The 20,362-nt window shown below is 41.4% G+C and overlaps 1 protein-coding gene and 1 pseudogene across 1 annotated transcript in view; both read right to left on the minus strand.

Annotated features, from left to right (window-relative positions):
• MEI1 (meiotic double-stranded break formation protein 1) overlaps nucleotides 1-20,362 on the minus strand; it is a 73,460-nt gene that overhangs the window by 19,243 nt on the left and 33,855 nt on the right. Inside the window, exons 19-21 of the mRNA XM_021687732.1 lie at nucleotides 15,194-15,341; nucleotides 7,016-7,291; nucleotides 1,002-1,167 (exon numbers count right to left, since the gene is read on the minus strand). Coding sequence (XP_021543407.1) covers nucleotides 1,002-1,167; nucleotides 7,016-7,291; nucleotides 15,194-15,341 — 590 coding nt within the window. The remainder of the gene's footprint in view (nucleotides 1-1,001; nucleotides 1,168-7,015; nucleotides 7,292-15,193; nucleotides 15,342-20,362) is intronic.
• LOC110578225 lies at nucleotides 10,169-10,687 on the minus strand (annotated as a pseudogene).

Genomic DNA, 20,362 nt, shown 5'->3' on the forward strand with positions numbered 1-20,362 from the left:
TTCTTCCTTGGGGACAGGAGCAACTGACATATTGAGTGCCAACTCTGGGCTGGGTACCAGAAATTTAATATTTCACTTAATCCCCCTTGTGAAATAGGGATTATTTCCATTTTGCAGTTAAGAAAACAGGCTCAGAGAGGCTGAGTGACTTCTCCAAGCTCCCACAGCCAGTTAGTGGCAGGGCCAGGACTTGAACCTAAATCTGAGTTCAATGCCCACTTTTTTCAACTATGTTTCCACGAAATCTCATGGCTCTTATACGTTATTATCAGTTAGATATGACTTATCCTTCCCAGAAAAAGAAGGACTCAGCTCCTCCAGACACCCTTAAATCTACCTCCAAACTTCCATCCTCAGTCAGGACTGGATCAAGGGAACCATAGCTCTCCTCCCACTTCCTCTTAATTGCTTGGAAATTTTAAAATTTAACTTTTTAAAAATAGGAAAAGATAAGCCAAATGCCAACCTTTTCAGTGTCTTTAAACTGTACCAAACATCAAACTTCCTTGACTCCAGGGAGTCCCATTCCAGATTTGGAAACTATCCTTCTGGATCTCACTGGCAGCTTCTAACACATTTCAGATCCACCCCCTTCCCAGCCCCTGCGGGCTGCTGCTGCCTTCCTGGCCTCCCCTATTATTTCCCGCTTTCTTCTCCCCAAATGGGGGCTACCATTTTTGTGACAAACAGCTCTGAGCACACGCTATGCAGGGTGGGGACATGCATGCATAGCCTGAACACACCCGCCTATACTAAACACACAGAAACATTAAACATAAACACATGCACTCCACACACGCACACACACATATATCAAATATGTTGAGTGCTCATTCTCTGATGAGAGCAAGGAGGTAAAGTTTAGCCTGATGCCACACTGGCCTGATTTTTATTTTGCAGAGAAAACTCTGATTCTTTCTCCTGGAGCAGACCTCATTAGGGCAGAGATGCCCACTCCTGAGTTTCAGGTAAAAACATGCCCCCGACAGCTCCAGACTGACCTCCTGAAGGAGAGGCCCCATGTTCCACCAACAGATGCTGTAGGATCAGCAGGAAGTGGCCTCGGATGAGACCACCCACTTCGACATCCTCATTCTTCCTCAAAAAGGTCCTTAGGACAATTAGTACTTTGCGGGCTGTGTCCACTGGGCTGGAATAGATGAGATCCTGAGCAGGAGAAAAGGAAGCCAGAGCTCAGAGGACATCATGGTTGGGGACAGGTAAACAGTGAAAAAGAGAGGGACTGGGGAAGGACCCAGGATGATGGTGTCATAAAACCTGGGGAAGGGAGTGCTCCCTTACTTGGCACCTATTATGTACTAGTCTGTTGAACAGGTCCATCCTAAATAGGAAGAAACAGAGACTCAGAGAGATTATGTGGTATGCCAAAGGTCACCCATGCCAGTAAGTGGCACAGCTAAGATGTGAATCTCCTACCTCCAAGCCCAAAGCTCTTTCTACTTTCCAGGATGCCTCTCTCTGACAAATATAAGTTTTAGGGTCAAGAAGAGGTTATTTCAGGACAGGGGACCTGAATGTGCCTTAAGGGAGGAAAATAGAGGGGGATGGAGATGTCACAGGGCAGGAAGAGGATGGGTTAGGACAGATTCGGGGCACAGGAAGGGAAGCAAGGACCAGGTCAGGCCCCTTCTCTTCCATAGCATCTGGCTATTTCTGCCCCAAGCTGTAAAGGCCTTGGGTTCAGAAGGTAGGAAAGGACACTGCTTTTTATTTGCTTTCAGATTAATTTTAATGAGTATATGTTAAAGGCAAAGCCAGTCAGAAGCCACACCAGAGACTATACTACTGATAGCTCCTGGCACCTACCGGCTCAAACAAGCCAATTCCTTTGGACAGGCTAACATGCTTGGTGCTACGAATCCAAGGTCACTCACAGACTCCCTCTCCAGGGAGGACAACTGACACACAAAGAGACATGGCTACAGGGCACCCAGCCAGACAACTCCAGATGTGATCACTGGGTGACACGGGGGCATCTGGGCTTGGCTCTTCACAAACGTCCACAGCGACCAGAGAAACAACTATAAGTCAATAGCAGTTGCTCAGTTAGGGACTAATAATGTCAGGTACTGTGACGTGTTCCAACTGTAGCTGTATGTTTGTTGATATATTATCTGTATCCTCATAACTCTTCTAGGTAGGGGCTACCCTAATTTCTCAAATGAGGAAACAGGCAGATTAAGACAGCAGTGGCACTGTAAATTCTACTATGCTAGGAGTTAATGAAAAACAAGGATGAGGTTTGTCTTTGCCACCTTAGAGGGACTCAGAAAACATCTCTGGAAGGAGACGATCACAGAATAGGAGGATTAGAGAGACTCTCAGTTCATGTACATCAACCCTTTTACTTTACAGGGTATGAGGCTAAAGCCCAGAGTGGCTATGATTTGCCCAAAGTCACAGGGCCCAAAGCCAAAACAATTTCCTGATCCTGCTCCTTCACCAGCACTTGGCTGCCTAACCAGAGAGCTGGTCCTTCAGAACCCTGAGTTAAATTTTAACAGTCCAAAAGGAAGAGGGCTACTCAGCCTTTGGTGACTATGGTGAATGCCAGGGTGGGGTGGGGTTGGGGGGAAGGGGTACACCCCACTGCGTGGGTCAGTGGGGAAGGCTCTGGATGGAACATGGCCCACTCTGAAGTCTCTCCTGCCCAGAGCTGTCCAGAATTTTATGCGGTTGCATCAAGTAGGGTGATGTGGCTAAGGAGGGAACAAACAGAGCTTCTGGGACATCACTGTTTTTCACATTTAAACAACCTACATGAAAGACCACCCATTGATAAGAGTGGCAATTAAAAGCTTTGTTTTCAGCTGTTAATTACCCATACCAAAAACAGAAATTGGTACCAACACCTATTTTTAGACTCTTCTCCCCTCCTGTGGCTAGAAGCTGGGGAGAAATGTCAAGAATTATATATATAAACAGACAGCAAAGTTGTTCCTTGCTATTCTTTTTCACCACCAATGTTTCCAGGATCTAATTTAGTGAAAAGCTCATTAACTTTTAGGCTCCAATCATAGTCATGACCCTTATTAGTTATATGACCTTGAGCAATTCAATAAGCTGCTCTGAGATTACCATTCTCTCTCTGATTCAGAGTCTGTCAACGATCAGTGAATGATAGCCTACTGTGTACAGGACAGCAAGAGTGTCCCTACATATTCTTTCCACATATTTTTTTTTTTTTTTTTTTTTTTAATTTATTTGAGACAGAGAGAATGAGAGACAGAGAGCATGAGAGGGAGGAGGGTCAGAGGGAGAAGCAGACTCCCTGCCGAGCAGGGAGCCCGATGCGGGACTCGATCCCGGGACTCCAGGATCATGACCTGAGCCGAAGGCAGTCGCTTAACCAACTGAGCCACCCAGGCGCCCCTCTTTCCACATATTATTCCCATATATTTATCTACATGTTATCTCCACTTTATACACAAGGAAAATGAAGCTCAGAAAAGTCTTCACTTGGGGCGCCTGGGTGTCTCAGTCGTTAAGCGTCTGCCTTCGGCTCAGGTCATGGTCCCAGGGTCCTGGGATCGAGCCCCGCATTGGGCTCTCTGCTCAGCGGGAAGCCTGCTTCTCCCTCTGCCACTCCCCCTGCTTGTGTTCCCTCTCTCGCTGTGTCTCTCTCTGTCAAATAAATAAATAAAATCTTAAAAAAAAAAAAAAAAGTCTTCATCTTCCTAGGTCTCTATGTAGCTTCCAGCCCTCAGGATAGAGCCTTCCTGTTGAACTCTAGGCCAGCAAAACACAAGGCTCCTTCCTCTCTGCCCAGGAAGGAAGGGTCGTGAGGGTGGTTCACATTCAAGGACAGAAACTGGGTCACCACAACAAAGGATGGGGTACCTGCTCCAGCTTGCCGGAGATAGGGTCTCTCTAAGGATGTGCTCTCTTGAGATTCATGTTTCTCTTGTTTCCTTTAAGTACTTACATTCCTTGAAGCTAGTGGCCTAGGATAGTCTTCATCTAGGGAGGGATCTCCACCCTAGAAAGACCCAGACTAAGAAAGAAAACTTGGGGGAGGAAGATAATGAGCTCCATTTTAGACAGAAATGTCAAACAGATGGTTAGCTATATGGGTCTGGAGCTCAGGAGAAAGGTCACAGATGGAGACAGAGTTGAGTCGTCAGCATACAGCAGGAGGCAACCAAATCCATGAGAATTATTGACATGGCCCAGAAAGAAGACACTGAGTAAAAAGAGAGCCTAGGACAAAACTTTGAGGAACATCAAGTTTCAAGCACTAGCCAGAAAGAAAACTATAAAAGAGACTGGGAGAAGTGCCAAAAGAGGTAAGAGAAAAATTAAGAGAGCTGGTATTGCCAAAACCAAGAATGTGTCAATAAAAAGTGGACAATCATCAAATAATAACAGGTCATGTAAGATGAGAACCAAAAAGTCCACTGCAATTAGTCACAAGAACATTGCTGTTGATCCTGGTAAGAATGGTTTCAAGTAGCAATGGAGGCAAAAGCCCATGGGTGGAGCAATAAGTAAGAGATGACAATTTTGAGACTTCTAGGAGTTTGGCTGTAAAGGGAAGGACATGAACATGGAAAGGGTTAGGAAGGCAGGGACCACTGAGAGTCTGGGTCCCAGTAGAAGACAACCAGAGTAACCAGAAGTAAGTCTATAAGGGCTTAGACTCTCCTATGACTCCCATAGCCCAGTGTCATGATCTGAAATTTTTTTTCTAGCCTCACTATTCTTTGATTCTCTCCTTCCAGGGATGCTTTAGAAGTCTCTACAAGGTGACATATGAAACAAGCATCTGTGATTCCCTCAAGGGCAGGGACCAACCATATCTGAATTATCTTTGTATCCCCAATGCCTAGTGCCTAGTAAGTACCAAATAAATGTATGAGAAAAGAAAAAGTGAACAACTAAAATCAAGGCCTCTAAAAACCTGCTCTTCCTTATCCTTCTCCAACCCCAACTCCTGTGACATACCCTCCATGCTCCAAAACCTCACCAGACCACTCACTGTCCCTGAATTACAGTAAGCGCTTGCATGCTGCTGTGCTGTCCTGGCAGGATCCTCCCCCAACACTTCCACTTGTCAAATCCTTTGCAATATATGACATATATGACACCTTTCTGCCCTCCCTGCCACCCAAGCACTCTGCCTGACCTTTACTGCCACACTGTTAAGACAGGTATTAGTGGTTTGTTGTGTCTGATTCTCTCTCTGGCCCGTGCAGCAGGCTCTAGGTCCAGTTCCTCCCTATAGCCCCGCTGCTCAAATAAACAGCTCTCCTGTTTGATGGAACACTGGATCAGGGTTGTTTTCTCTCTTGTTCTGAGAGTTAGCTCAGTTTATTGGGAAGAACATTACACAGGGAGTCAAAATCTGGGTTTTAATCTCAACTTTTGTGACTTACAGAAAAATCTCCCTAAACCTATCTCTTCGTTTGTTTAAAAAGAAAAAAAAAATGCCGTAAATATCTCTATCAGAAGGTCTGCTTTTTTTGAGAGACTTCTGTCCAGAACCCTAATTCAACAGGTCAGCAACCTACTCTGTGTGAGAAACTAACCCTGAATGCTTCATCTAGCAAAGAAAATCCAGTAATCTTCATTCTGTCCATTGCTACTCTCCCTGGCACCCATCTTGCCTTCCTCCTCTATGAACTGATGTTTTACTTTTAACCCATTCCTTCTCCTTTCTTCCTCCTTCAAGGAAGAATTTGAGCCAAAGCATGAATGCAGCCCCTATCAAGCCAACACGTGTGACCTCCCAAGATAAGAGATCGCAGGGATGGAAGGTGAAGATTAAAGTCTGAGGGGGGAGCGTGTGCATGTGTGTGTGAATATGGACAGAAGTATGTGCTTAAGGAAGTGAGGTATACAACATGAAGGTGTTATTTCTACAACAATCACTCTAATAAAGTCAGTCCAATAAAAAAACACTCAATAAATCATGTTTGCTGATGATTAAGAACATCAAAGGAATCCCCACTCTCCCCTAATGGGTTATGTCATTGAAAACAATGGTTTTAAACTAAATGTCTCCTATGCTAAAGTCAGTTTGGCACCTACCACTAGTAATCACTCACTAAATACAAGGTGTCAAATGGTACAAATGATTTTCTTTTTTAAATAAATAACAACTTACAGCAGTTACCTCTACAATAAAATAATGTCACTCTCATTATTTTCCAACATGCTTTCTTGAGTGGATGAAGAAAAGATGGAGCTAAAGCTAGTGTATTAGAAACTGCAGACGACAGGCAGCTAGCTGGCTTCTCTGATATACCTGATAGGAATTATAGGAAATGTCTTAATTCATTTAAAAAAAAAAAAAAAAAGCACTGGAATTTCTGACAATTCTGGGTTTGCCCAAGTGAGTGTGTTGCACATGTAACATTATCCTGTGAGTCATGGCAAAAAAAATGCCCTGTCCCTCTACAATCAGCCATCTCCATTAACATGCCCCAAGGGTCTCCTCTGACATTAAACCCTTGTTAGTATAATCTGTTTGAGAGAAGACAGGGAGGTGAGAGGGAATGGTGATTGGGGTCAGCATTTCATAGTTCTATCCCCTGAGGAGTACAGACAGACAGATCTCTCAGTTAGCAAACCTCCATTAGACTTAGAAAAGAGTACGGGGGCGCCTGGGTGGCTCAGTCGGTTGGGCGTCTGCCTTCGGCTCAGGTCATGATTCCGGGGTCCTGGGATCGAGTCCCGCATCGGGCTCCTGGCTCGGCGGGGAGCCTGCTTCTCCCTCTGACCCTATCCCCTCTCATGCTGTTTCTCTCTCTCTCTCTCTCTCAAATAAATAAATAAAATCTTTAAAAAAAAAAAAAAGAAAGAAAGAAAAGAGTATGGATTCACAGAAACCAGGCACCTGCTAGCCAAAGGACCTCCCATTCACATAGAAACAGCAATAAATCCAGAGGCAGGCAGAAGCAACTGCAGTTGCCTCCTGACCTCAGTAAACCAACTCCCAGGGAGAGAGAACCCACCATCTCCGAATGTAGAAATGAGTAAGTGGTCTACCTACTAGCAAAATGAGCAGGATGCTGGGGCTGCTTCTGAGCATGTGGAACAGGGCTGTTAAGCTAGTAGGAAGAGGGCACTGCCCAGCAGAGGGGACATCATCCAGCTCCTCATAGCTGCTCTCTTCCCAGGAGAACCAAAGTTCCAGGACACGGTGCCCAAACCTACTCATCAGCTCTGGATACAACAGGAAGAACCTGAGCAGGAGGGGATGGTGGATGTAAACCAGGTGCAGGTCGGGGATGTCCTCTAAAAATTTTCTGATGGCACTGACCACAGCCTGGAAGCAAAGAAAGAAAAGAAAGGGACTAAATAAATCTTGCAGAGGACCCAAGACAGCCCAACAAACATAGCCAAGACACAACTGGGAAAAATGTACTTGGCATCTCAGTGCTCCAGGACGTCTTCACTAGCTCATCCCAGTGCCCTCCGGTGAGAAGAAAACTCACTGTGCTTATCTTACAACAGTGGTTCTCAAATTAGAGTGATTTTGTTCCCCCAGAAGATTTTTTGAAATGCCTTTAGACATTTGTTATTTTCTTGATTTAGGGAGTGCTACTGGCATCTAGTGGGAGAGAGCAGGGATGCCGCTAAATAACCTACAATGCACAGGACAGCCTCCCACAGAAAAGAATTATGTTGTGCAAAATGTTAATAGCGCCAGGGCTGAGAAACCCAGCTCTATAATGACACTTTCTACGGTGTGTTGTAATGATCAGTGTAGGTGTCTACCTCCCACACTAGACTTGAGCTGCTTGAGGGAACAGACTTATGCAGATTCATCTGTGCACCTGGCATTGGACCTGGCACAGAGGGGGCAAAGGGCATGTGTATTGAATCATTTATTAACCCTCAAAAACCTAGCTCTTCCCATTGCACATATAGCAAAATTTAATCCTTAATATGCTATTCTAAGAGTTTTATGGTTCGGGCGCCTGGGTGGCTCAGTTGGTTAAGCGACTGCCTTCGGCTCAGGTCATGATCCTGGAGTCCTGGGATCGAGTCCCGCATCGGGCTCCCTGCTCGGCGGGGAGTCTGCTTCTCCCTCTGACCCTCTTCCCTCTTGTGCTCTCTGTCTCTCATTCTCTCTCTCAAATAAATTAATAAAAAAAAAGTTTTATGGTTCATAGTTTGGGCTGTTTCATTTAGGTCTTTGATCCATTTTGAATTAATTTTGTGTATACTATAAGGGTCCAACTTCATGCTTTTGCATGTGGACATCCAGTTGTTCTAGCACTATTTGTTAAAAAGACTATTTTTTCTCCCACTAAATTGTCTTGGCATCCTTATAAAAAATATGTGGGTTTATTTTTGGACTGTCAATCTAAGCCATTGATCTAGATGACTATCCTTATGTCAGAAACACAGTCTTGATTATTCTAGTTTATTTTTATTTTTTTTAAAGATTTTATTTATTCATTTGAGACACAGAGATACAGAGAGAGAGAGAGAGAGAGAGAGAGAGAGCATGAGCAGTGGGAGAGGCAGAGGGAGAGGGAGAAGCAGACTCCCCGCTGAGCCAGGAGCCCGATGTGGGGCTCGATCCCAGGGTCCCGGGATTGAGCCCCACATCAGGCTCCCTGCTCAGCAGGAGGCCTGCTTCTCCCTCTCCCACTCCCCCTGCTTGTGTTCCCTTTCTAGCTGTGCCTCTCTCTGTCAAATAAATAAAATCTTTAAAAAAATAAATAAAAGGAATATAAAACTACTGATGACTATTTACCAGTATTTATAATAAAGTAAACGATATCCAATATACAGTTGGATAACATTCACCACAAAGTTATTGTTTTTCCTGGCTTCTGCGGAACCAGTAACCCAAATACTGAGAAGATTGAGCCTACATGTAAGGAATGAGTTGGGGTAAAGAAACAACATGCAGGTCAAGAATTTAGATTACAGAAGTCTGTTCACTCATTTATTTCAGAAGATCCTAAATTGCCAACATCTCTAACCATCTGATTATGATTATGTTTCCATGAATGAAGTCTAGACATTCCATGAATCATGACCTTTTATCCAATACAGCACAGGGATTTCAACTTCTTGAAAAGGAATGGTTCACTAGAAAGAAACTTTAAATGTCCATTTAACTAAGTTTTGCTTACCTAATTAAAACACACCAGGACTTGTCTAGTTTTCTCATTTGGGTGGGGAAGTTGTGATAAAATTTTCCTTTCAGAGGTTTTGCAAATAAACTTGCATTTAACTGTAGATATGGATATGGATTCTGATATGGCTGCTTTTACGTTGTCCAATTTAAATTGTTTCTATTATATTTAAATTACCCAATTAATTACAAAATTTGAAAGGTTAAGGTTTCAGGAAAAATTTCAATCTAACTTTAAGTGATTTCTTTCTTTCTTTTTTTTTTAAGATTTTATTCATTTATTTGACAGAAAGAGAAAGCGAGAACAGGAACCCAAGCAGGGGGAATGGGAGAGAGAGAAGGAGGCTTCCTGCCAAGTAGGGAGCCTGATGCAGGGCTCGATCCCAGGACCCTGGGATCATGACCCGAGCCGAAGGCAGACGCCCAATGACTGAGCCACCCAGGCGCCCCAAGTGATTTATTTTTTAGGGTGCTGAAAATGATGGCATCCCAGAAACATGGGCCTATCCTTGGTTATGAAATGCTCTTTTTGTTTTGGTAAATGTGAAAGAATGAATGAATGAATGAATGAATGGAAGGAAGGAAGGGAAAGAAAGAAAGGAGGGAGGGAGGGAAGGAAACCATTTACGTATGTAATTTTATGTATATATACCAAAAAACCCCAAGTAAACAAAAAACCCAGTATGGTCCTTGGGCATATGGGAGTTAAACACAAATTCTGATTGAGTAATGACTATGAAGACTTCCCCCAACATTTAGAAAAGGTGTTCTTGAATGCAGGGGAATAATATACCATGGTCTCAAATATTCTTTTCTGATAAAGGAAGCAACTTCAGAAAGCTTTTATTTGTTCAAAGTAACCAGTGCTATTAGATGCAAAAGAACTCCAACTACTTCAAAACGAACCTATCAAACTGGTTTTTCATTAGAATGTTATTTCTTCATACTGATAAATAAAAAAACCAAGGCCCATATGTACACACATACATACATATATATACACACATAAATGTATATATAAAAACATATATAAAAAAGCAACACAAACAATTATTGAGCTTCACCTTCTGGACAAGAAAGTCAAGTTAGTCTCTCTTCACAAAAAGCAATTACAATCTGAGAACACTTCATATTTGCCTCTTTTGCCAGCACCAAGTCTGCCTCATCTGAATCTTTCCATTTCATGAGACCCATGAATTCTCCACTGCTGTCTGTAGCACTGATTATTTATTCACATCAAGACCTCTGGCAAAGCCTCTTGTTATCAGCAGCATCTCTTTCCTTCTCTGATTGGCTATTGTCAGATTCACTGTCAGATAAAGATTTATTTTTTGTACCATCTTTTTCTTTACCAGCTTTTTGAGAATTAAGAAATGCTTCAATTAACTCTGGACAATCTAAATTTCCTTCAGGTTCCCAAGTACTGTCAGCATCTATAAATCCCTTCCACGTCAGGAAATACTCCACCTTCCCATTCATTACACACTGGTCCACTACTTTTTCTGCCACAAACGTTTCAGGCTCTGCCTCTTCTACTTTTTCACGCTTTTCATTCTGTTTCTTTCTCATTTTTTTGTAAACTGGAGGCCATTTTTTTTTAAGATTTTATTTATTTATTTGACAGAGACACAGCGAGAGAAGGAACACAAGCGGGGGGCGTGGGAGAGGGAGAAACAGGCCTCCCGCCAAGCAGGGAGCCCGATGTAGGGCTCCATCCCAGGACCCTGGGATCATGACCTGAGCCAAAGGCAGAAGTCTAACGACTGAGCCACCCAGGCGCCCCTTGAGGCCATTTTTTTATTGCAGACTTGAAGAGCTATTATTCACCACCTCAGAGCTGCTCCGGGTCCTGGGTCTCCAGCATCTTCCTTGATTACTCTAGTTTTGTAGTAAGTTTGAAATCAAGAAGTGTGAGCCCTCCAACTTTATTCTTCTTTTTCAAGACTGTTTGGTTATTTTGGGCCCCCTGCATTTCCATATGAATTTTAGGACAGAAAGAAAGAAGGAAAGGACAACCGGGATTTTGATTGGGATTGTGTAGGATCTATAGATCAATTTGGGGAGTATTGCCATTTGAACACTATAAAGTCTTTTTCTCCCAGTTTTATTGAGATATAGTTGCCATATAACATTGTGTAAGTTTAATGTACACGATGTAATGATTTGATAAATGTATATATTGTAAAATGATCACAAGTTTGGCTAACATCCATCACCTCACAAGTTACAAGGTCTTTTTCCTTGTGATTGGAACTTTTAAGCTCTACTTTCCCAGCAAATTCCAAATATGCAGAACAGAATCATCAGCTATAGTCAGTATATTGTACATTGTATCCCAGAACTTTTTTTTATCTTCTAAGTGGCTATTAAGTCTTCTGATTCATGAACACAGGATGTCTTTCTATTTGTTTCTATTTAGGTCTTTAATTTCAATGACGTTTTATAATGTTCACTGATCAGAAGTATATTTCTTTTGCTAAATTTATTCCAATGTATTTTATTTCTTGATGCTATTATAAATGGAATTGTTTCCTTAATTTCATTTTTGAGCATGTTGTTAAAGACTTAAGTCTACCTTTCGAGCTTCTCTTCAGTCTGTCTGTCAAATGACTTAGCTAAGGCACATACACTAGACTTTCTTCCTTGAAGGGATAGACTGGGAAACTGCCCATTTCTGTATCTTAATCCTCTCCTCAATGAAGCCTCTCCTGATGCCATAATCAGATACAATCTCTTTCTCTGTGTGTTTTCATACCTCGACTAGTCCTCCAGCTCCAGGAGAGCACTGTTATTGCCTGCCTGTAGAGGATCTTTTTGTCTCTCCTGCCAAACTGGAGCTCCCTGAGATCAGGGAACATGTTTGATTCACCCCAACCCTGACAGGAGCCCAGACAGCACCGGACACATGTCAAGTGGTCAATCCACATTGGGGAGTTATTATTTAATGGGTATAGAGTTTCAGTTTTACAAGATAAAGAGAGTTCTGGACATGACTGGTGGCGGTAGTTGCCCAATACTAATGTACTTAATGCCACTGAACTGTTTACCAAAAATGGTTAAGATGATAAATCTTATTTGTGTATTTTACCACAATAAAAAATCCTGAATACATAAAAATAGAAAAACAGAATTGAGTTAAAAATCAAGCTGTGATTATATATTACCATTTATATATAATTTTTAAACATGCAAAACAATGTTATACATCATTTATGGATTCACACCCTAGAGAGAAAGCCTGGAGCTCCATGGGCTCCTTCTACGTTTCTACACCACCACCATTAGATGTGGAGAGAGGCCCCCCAAATCCAATCTTACCGCCATTATTAGTCTTGAAGCCATCAGGACTATTCCTATCATGTCCTTTTCTCCTATTTACATTAGTCACCTCAGGAAGCCCAGAAATTTCAGATCATCCCATATGGCTCAAAACATGCTCTTTTCCGTCCCCATCTCCCACTCATTGCTAGTTCCCAAAACCCTTCCACAGTGTCCTCTAGAACTCACTCACAGTTCAGCAAATTCCTTGTCCTGTGCCTCTTCTTTGAATATTCCCTTCACCTTGTTGCTTTGCTCCTCTTCCAAAAACCTGTCTTGCCTACAATCTCTCAAGTTGAGGCTATTTTTGCTCCCACCTCCCTAGTTCCAAAACATGGCCTCTAAGTTCTCTTTCTCCCTTCTAATCTCCTCCACTTGCCTCAGCCAGTCATGCCCGTGGTCATGCCCCTAGGCTTCATCATTACCAAGAAAGGCATGCTCCTTAATAATCCCAATTCAAGCATCCCACTTTACCACCACCCCCCTACTTTCCAGGTCACTCCCTCTAGTATTTCAATACAACAATTCTTTGGCCTCCGTCAGAACCAAAATCTTTGGAAACATCCTTTTATTCTCTCTTATTCTTACACCTCACACTGATTGATCCATCAAGATTCTATTGGCTCCATTTCAAAATCTATCCAGAAGTTAATGCTCTTCACCACCTCCTCTACTATTTCTTGTCCACATTATTGCTATAACCTCCTAACTGGTTTCTGCACTTCCACCTTGTACCCTCTTGGTCTATTGTCCTAGAAGCCAGAGTCATCCTTTTTAATTCAGCCATGAATCAAACCATGGGACTATATGAGATCACCAAAGAAATAAATTTAAAGAGAAAAGAAAGGCATCAAAGACTGAGCTCTGGGGCACTAGAACACTTAGAGGTCAGGGAGATAAGAGAAAATCAGCAAAAGACACTGAGACAGAACTGCCAGAGAGGTAGGAGGAAAATCAGGAGCACACAGCATTCTAGATGCCAAATAATGGCAATGTTTCAAAGAAGAGAGATGCTGTTGATTGGTCAAGTAAGATAATGACAAATATTGATTACTGGCTTTAGTCATGTATCTGTTACTGGTGACCTTAATAAGTGCATTTTCAGAGATGTGGTAACGCTGAAAGCTTAACTGGGGTAGGTTCAAGAGCAAATGGGAGAGCAGGAAGTGTATACAAGCTTAAAGCATCTTGTCATAGTAGAAAACCCAAACTCTGCCAAAGACTACTAGGGTTGTGTCAAAAGGACTCAGGAGCTACCCTTCTAGGCTCCCACTGACCAACGATAGGACAATTGGAGCTTCAAAAGGATAATAACTACAGTGGATTGAAACATCAAATATTTTAAATCCATGAATTCATAATGACACTAAAAAAAATCTCTTTGGTCCCCTTTGAGGAATGCTAGAAAACCAACTCATTTCTTGTAAAAACTGTAATTAAAAGGAAAGAATCAGGGGTGCCTGAGTGGCTCAGTCGGTTAAGCAAGTCATGATCCCGGGGTCCTGGGATCGAGCCCCATGTTGGGCTCCTTGCTCAGCAGGTGCCCCCTTCTTCCTCTCTCCCCTGCTCATGCTCTATCTTTCACTATCTCTCTATCTCTCAAATAAATAAATAAATAAAATCTTTTAAAAAAAAGGGAAAGAATCAAACATTCAACCTATGCTTCCTATATAATCTACCACTTAGAGTAACTGAGTAGTTGATAAAGGAAGTTTCCTTTTATGCAAGTATCCCAGTTAATAAACAAAGAGTGAATGCCAGAATTAGGGTGTTATTATTTTGCAATCCCTAATGAATTAATAGTAGGCAATGATCACCAATGGCTTCAAATATCATCAAAAAAGAGACAATGGGATACTGTATATCTAGGTCTATCTTACTTGAAAACTCATGCACTTCAACTACAACTTTCTGCTTCCATTCAAATTAAACCAGGTCTGCTTACAACATATTTGCCCCAACAGTAATCAAAAAGACGGGGTGCCTGGCTGGCTCAGTTGGAGGAGCATGTAGCTCTTGATCTCGGGGTCATGTTTGAGTCCCATGTTGGGTGTAGAGATTGCTTAAATAAATTTTTTAAAATCCTTAAAAAAAAGGAGGCAAAGTTATTAGTCAGTGAAGAAAGAGTATCCTTAGGTTGAAGCTGAAGTGTCCATATCTAAGGAGTAGAAGCAATCTTCAATGAAAGAGGCGAGAGATTTAGTGATCAATCAGATATAGTCCTGACCCATAAGAATTTATAAAGAATCTGGAAAGAGAAAACTTGTATACACACAACCACTGTCAAAACGATCCAAGATCAGCCTAACTAACAATATTCTGCGTCCCAGCAACCCACCTTGTTTGATAAACTGTTAACAGAAGGAAATACCTCACATTTCTCTCCTTCTCAAACCAGAGGTTGTACTAAGAAAAGAGCCTTGGGAGTTGGTTAAGTCTAAATTGGAGTCCTGGCTCCACCATCAATTAATTGTGTGACCTAGAGAAAGTTACTTTAACCCAAGTCTTGATTTTCTTACCTGTAAAAGGTAGAAATAATAATCTTTACCTCTCAGGACTACTGAGAGAATTCATTAAATCTGAATGTCAGCCCCCTCCCACTCCCCATTCCACCAAGACTCTCTCTCTCCCTCTCTTCCTCTCTATCTCTCTCTGCCACCTGCCTTCTCTCTATAATATTGTCATGGTCTCTCAAGGAGCCATGATGTAAAGGGGTGCAGCAGGAGGAGGAAGAGCCCCAGGCATTTTGGTCCATACCTCATCTAGTGTTCCGTTTTTGTCCTGGCAGATTGCAAGCAGATAGATGGAGGCTCTGAAGACCACCAGTGGAGGGCGCTCACCTTGCTCCTGCAGAGACAGCAGGAAACTTTGCACAGCCACGAACAATTCTGTCTCTGAGACAAACCTGTTGACCAAGGAGAGCCTGAGTGAAAAAGACAGAAATGGCTATCGTGCCTTGCCACATCCTCCCTCTGCCTTCTGTCCTTCTGCCCCAGCATGTCCATGGCCTAATAACACCTTGCACAAAGAGCATGCTACATATACTTACAAAACACTGCCATACAAGCATAGCACAAGGTTCTATGCTTTATACAAGGCCCTGTTAGAGGCCAGAGACTCCTCACTCACAATTAGGAGGTGAAGTGTCTGCCAACTAGACTAGCACTATTAAAGAGAAGGATGCTACTTCTGGGGTTTAGGAGTCCCATTTTGGCCACCAGTCCACTCCTTTTTATCATTAAACATTGATGTGTTCAGTGGGCTACTTTCTGGGGAAGGGATTCGTCTGTGCTTGTACATGTAACGGCAATAGGAGTGAGAAGGAGACTGACTTTTTTTTGGTAAAATACAAAAGGCATATACCCTATTATACCTTGTGAATTTTCTACCATGTGTATCTCTCACCTATCACATTAAGTTCCTAAAAAAATTAAACATTTTAAAATGGGTAATACTAAATACAACATAATGTCCTGGAACAGAAAAGGGACAGTAGAGGAAAAACTAGTGAAATTCAACAAGAATGTCAAAACCATGCAATGGGGGAAAAGGATAAGCTTTTCCACAAATGGTCCTGGCAAAACTGGATATACAAAAGAATGACTTTGTACCCTCACCTAACATGATATAAAAGAATATTCCCCAAATGAGTCCAGACCTAAAACTATAAAACTCTTAGAAGAAAACATAAAGCAAAAGCTTCACAACATCAGATTTGGCAATGCTTTTTTTCAATATGACAAGAAAGGCACAGATAATAACCCCCCCAAACAGACAAATCAATTGATGAAGGTTTTTAACTTTTGTGCATCAAAAGACACCGTCAACAGAGTAAAAAGGCAACCCACAGAATGGGAGAAAATATTTCCAAATCATGTATCTAATAAGGGATTAATATCCAGAGTAAATAGAGAACTCCTAAAACTCAATAACAACAAAACATGCTGATTCAAAAATGGGCAAAGGACTTGAATAGACATCTCTCCACAGAAGACATACAAATGTCCAATAAGCACATGGAAAGATACCATCATTAATCACTAGGGAAATGCAAATCAAAACTATGAGATAATAACCTCACATCCATTAGGATGGCCACCGTCAAAAAGCAGAAGATAACAAGTGTTGGCGAGAATGTGGAGAAATCGGAACCCTTGCGCATTATTGGCGGGAATGTAAAATAGTACAGAGCTGTGAAAAAGAGCATGGCATTTCCTCAAAAAAATTAAAAACAGAACTATCGGATGATCCAACAATCTGGGTATATACCCAGAAGAATTGAAAACAGGGTCTCAAAGAGCTCTTTGTACACCCATGTTCACAGCATCATTATTCACAACAGCCAAAAGGTGGAAGCAATCAAAGTGTCCATCGATGGACAAATCTATAAGCAAAATGTGGTATATACATACAATGGAGCACTATTCAGCATAAAAAAGGAAGGAAATTCTGACATGCTACAGGATGGATGAATCTTGAGGACACTGTGTTAGGTGAAATAAGCTAGTCACAAAAAGATATATACTGCATAATTCTACTTATAGGAAGTACTTAGAGTAGTCAAAATCATTGGGACAGAAAGTAGAATAGTGGTTGCCAGGGGCTGGGAAGGGGAAATGGAGAGTTATTCAACAGGTACAGAATTTTACTTCTGCAAGATGAGAAGAGTTCTGGAGATGAATGGTGGTGATGGTAGCACAACCATATTAATGTACTTAGTACCCCTGAACAGTACACTAAAAATGGCTAAGACGTCAATTTTGTTTGTGTATTTTACCACAATAAAAAAAAAATGGAAAAAATACCAATGTACCAAGGTTGGTATCTTAGTTTGATAAATGTACCATAGTTATGTTAACATTAGGAGAAAATTAGTGAAGAATTCTCTGTATTCTTTGCAACTTTCCTATAAATCTGTAATTACCCCAAAGTAAAATGTTTAAGAAATAAAAATAAAATGGATGATAGGTATAATTTATACATTATACAGCTACTAAAAGTATGAGGTAGACCTTTTTTTTTTTTTTTAAAGATTCCATTCATTTATTTGACAGAGAGAGAGAGAGAGCGAGAGCAGGAACACAAGCAGGGGGAGTGGGAGATCGAGAAGCAGGCTTCCCGCCGAGCAGGGAGCCCGATGCAGGACTCGATCCCAGGACCCTGGGATCATGACCTGAGCTGAAGGCAGACGCTCAACGACTGAGCCACCCAGGCGCCCGAGGTAGACCTATTAATACATGTACTAACATGAAAAGATCTCCAAGATATATTGTCAGGTTAAAGGGCAAATTGAAGATCTTATATAATATCCCATTCTGTATACTGGAAAAAAAGAAGCATATGTGTGTTTGTTGATGCATAGACAAGTTCACACAAGGCACCTAACAGTAGTTAATGCTGGCAGATGTATGGAAATGTATTTTATTTTAACTTTATACCCAACTATTTTACTTGCATATTTACATGATTTTTAAACAAAACATTCAAAGAATCACATGGGCAGTAATCAAAACAGTATGGTATTAGCATAAAAACAGACACATAGACCAATGGAACAGAACAGAGCGCCCAGAAATAACCCCATGCATATATAGTCAATTAATTTACAACAAAGGAGCCAAGAATATACAATGGGGAAAGCATAGTCTCTTCAATATATGCTGTTGGGAAAATTGCACAGCCACATGGAAAAAAAAAATAAAAGTGGACCACTATCTTATACCATACACAAAAATTTACTCAACATGGATTAAGGACATGAATTAAAACCTGAAACCATAAAACTTCTAGAAGAAAACACAGGCAGTAAGCTACTTGACGTTGGTCTTGGGGATGATTATTTTAGATCTTATACTGAAAGCAAAAAAAAAAAAACCAAAAAAACAGGGGACTATTTCAAACTAAAAAGCTTCTTTTTTTTTAATGTTTTATTTATTTATTTGAGAGAGGGAAAGAGAGCAAGTACGGGGAAGGATCAGAGGGAGAGGGACAAGCACGCTCTGCGCCGAGCACAGAGCCCCACATGAGGCTCGATCCCAGTACCCTGAGATCATGACCCAACCTAAAATCAAGAGTCGGAGGCTTAACCGACTGAGCCGCCCAGGCACCCCTCAAACTAAAAAACTCCTGCAAAGCAAAGGAAACCATCAACAAAATGAAAAAGCAACTTATTGAATGGGAGAAAAATCTTTGCAAATCATATATCTGATAAAAAGTTAATATCTAAATACATAAAGAACTCACACAACTCAATAGTAAAAAAAAAATAATAAAAACAATAAAACAATTAAAATAGGGTGCCTGGGTGGCTCAGTTGGTTAAGCATCTGCCTTCGGCTCAGGTCATGATCTCCGGGTCCTGGGATCAAGTCCCGTGTCAGGCTCCCTGCTCAGTGAGAAGCCTGCTTCTCCCTCTGCCTGCCCCTCCCCCTGCTTGTGTTTGTGTTCAATATCTCTCTGTCAAATAAATAAAATCTTAAAAAAAAATTAAAAATAAGTCCAATTTAAAAATGGGCCGAGGATCTGAACAGACATTTTTCCAAAGAAAACGTTCAGATGGCCAACAGGTACATGAAAAGATGCTCAACATCACTAATCAGCAAGGAAATGTAAATCAAAACCACAATGAGGTATCACCTTACACCTGTTAAATGGCAATTATCAAAAAGACAAGAAAAAACAAGTGTTGGCAAGGATGTGGAGAAAAGGGAACACATGAGCACTGTTGGTGGGAATGTAAATTGGTGCACCCACTATGGAAAAGAGAATGGAGTTTCCTCAAAAAATTAAAAACAGAACTACCATATGATCCAGCAATTCTACTTCTGGGTATTTATCCAAACTCAAAAAGATATGTACACCCCCATGTTCACTGCAGCACCATTTACTATGGCCAATACATGGGAAAAACTTACATGTCCATTGGTGGATGAACAGATAAAGAAAATGTGATACGTACATACACACAATGGGAACACTATTCAGCCATAAAAAAGGGGAATCCTGCCATTTGTAACAAAATGGATTGACCTTAGGGAATGAGGCTAAGTGAAATAAGTCAGAGAGAGAAAGAAAAATACTTTATGATCTTACTTATATGTGGAATCTTAAAAAAACAAAAAACTGAACTCAAAGATAGAAATAACATATGATGCTGGAACATCTAAACAAGCCACATGCAAATGAATGAAGTACTGATATGTGCTACAAATATTATGCTAACTGGATGAGTCTCAAAAAACATTCTGCTAAGTCATTTATTGTATGATCCATCTATAGGAAATATTCAGAATAGATAAATCCATAAGGACAGAACACAGATTGTTGGTGCCAGGAGAAGGAACAGGGGATGAAAGCTTAATGGGTATGAGATTTTATTCTGGGGTGATGGAAATGTTTTGGAACTAGAGAGAGGTGGTGGTTGCACAACTGTGAATATACTAAATGTCACTGAACTGTTAACTTTAAAATGATTAATTTTATGTTATGTGAATTTTACCTCAATAAAATTATTTTTTAAGCTTAAGGAATAATAGTCCTTTGATTTTGAAATTTTAATAAATTGTACAGTAATTTTTTTTTTTTAAGAGACTGGGGAGGGACAGAGGGAGAGGGAGAGAGAATCTTAAGTAGGCTCCACGCCCAGCACAGAGCCCAGTGCAGAGCTCAATCTCAGGACCCTGAGATCATGACCTGAGCTGGAACCAAGAGTTGGATGCTTAACGGACTGTGCCACCCTGGTGCCCCTTAAATTGTATAGTAATTTTTTAAGAAAGATTTTATTTATTTATTTGAGAGAGCGCGCGCGAGAAAGAGCTAGTGCAAGTGGCAGGGAGGGGCAAGGAGAGGGGAGGGGTAGAAGAAGAGGGGAGGAGTAAAGGGAGAGGGGAGGGGCAGAGAGAGGGGAGGGGCAGAGAGAGGGGAGGGG

Source organism: Neomonachus schauinslandi, chromosome 5 (assembly GCF_002201575.2).
Source record: "Neomonachus schauinslandi chromosome 5, ASM220157v2, whole genome shotgun sequence".
In the NCBI taxonomy this organism is placed as follows: domain Eukaryota; kingdom Metazoa; phylum Chordata; class Mammalia; order Carnivora; family Phocidae; genus Neomonachus; species Neomonachus schauinslandi.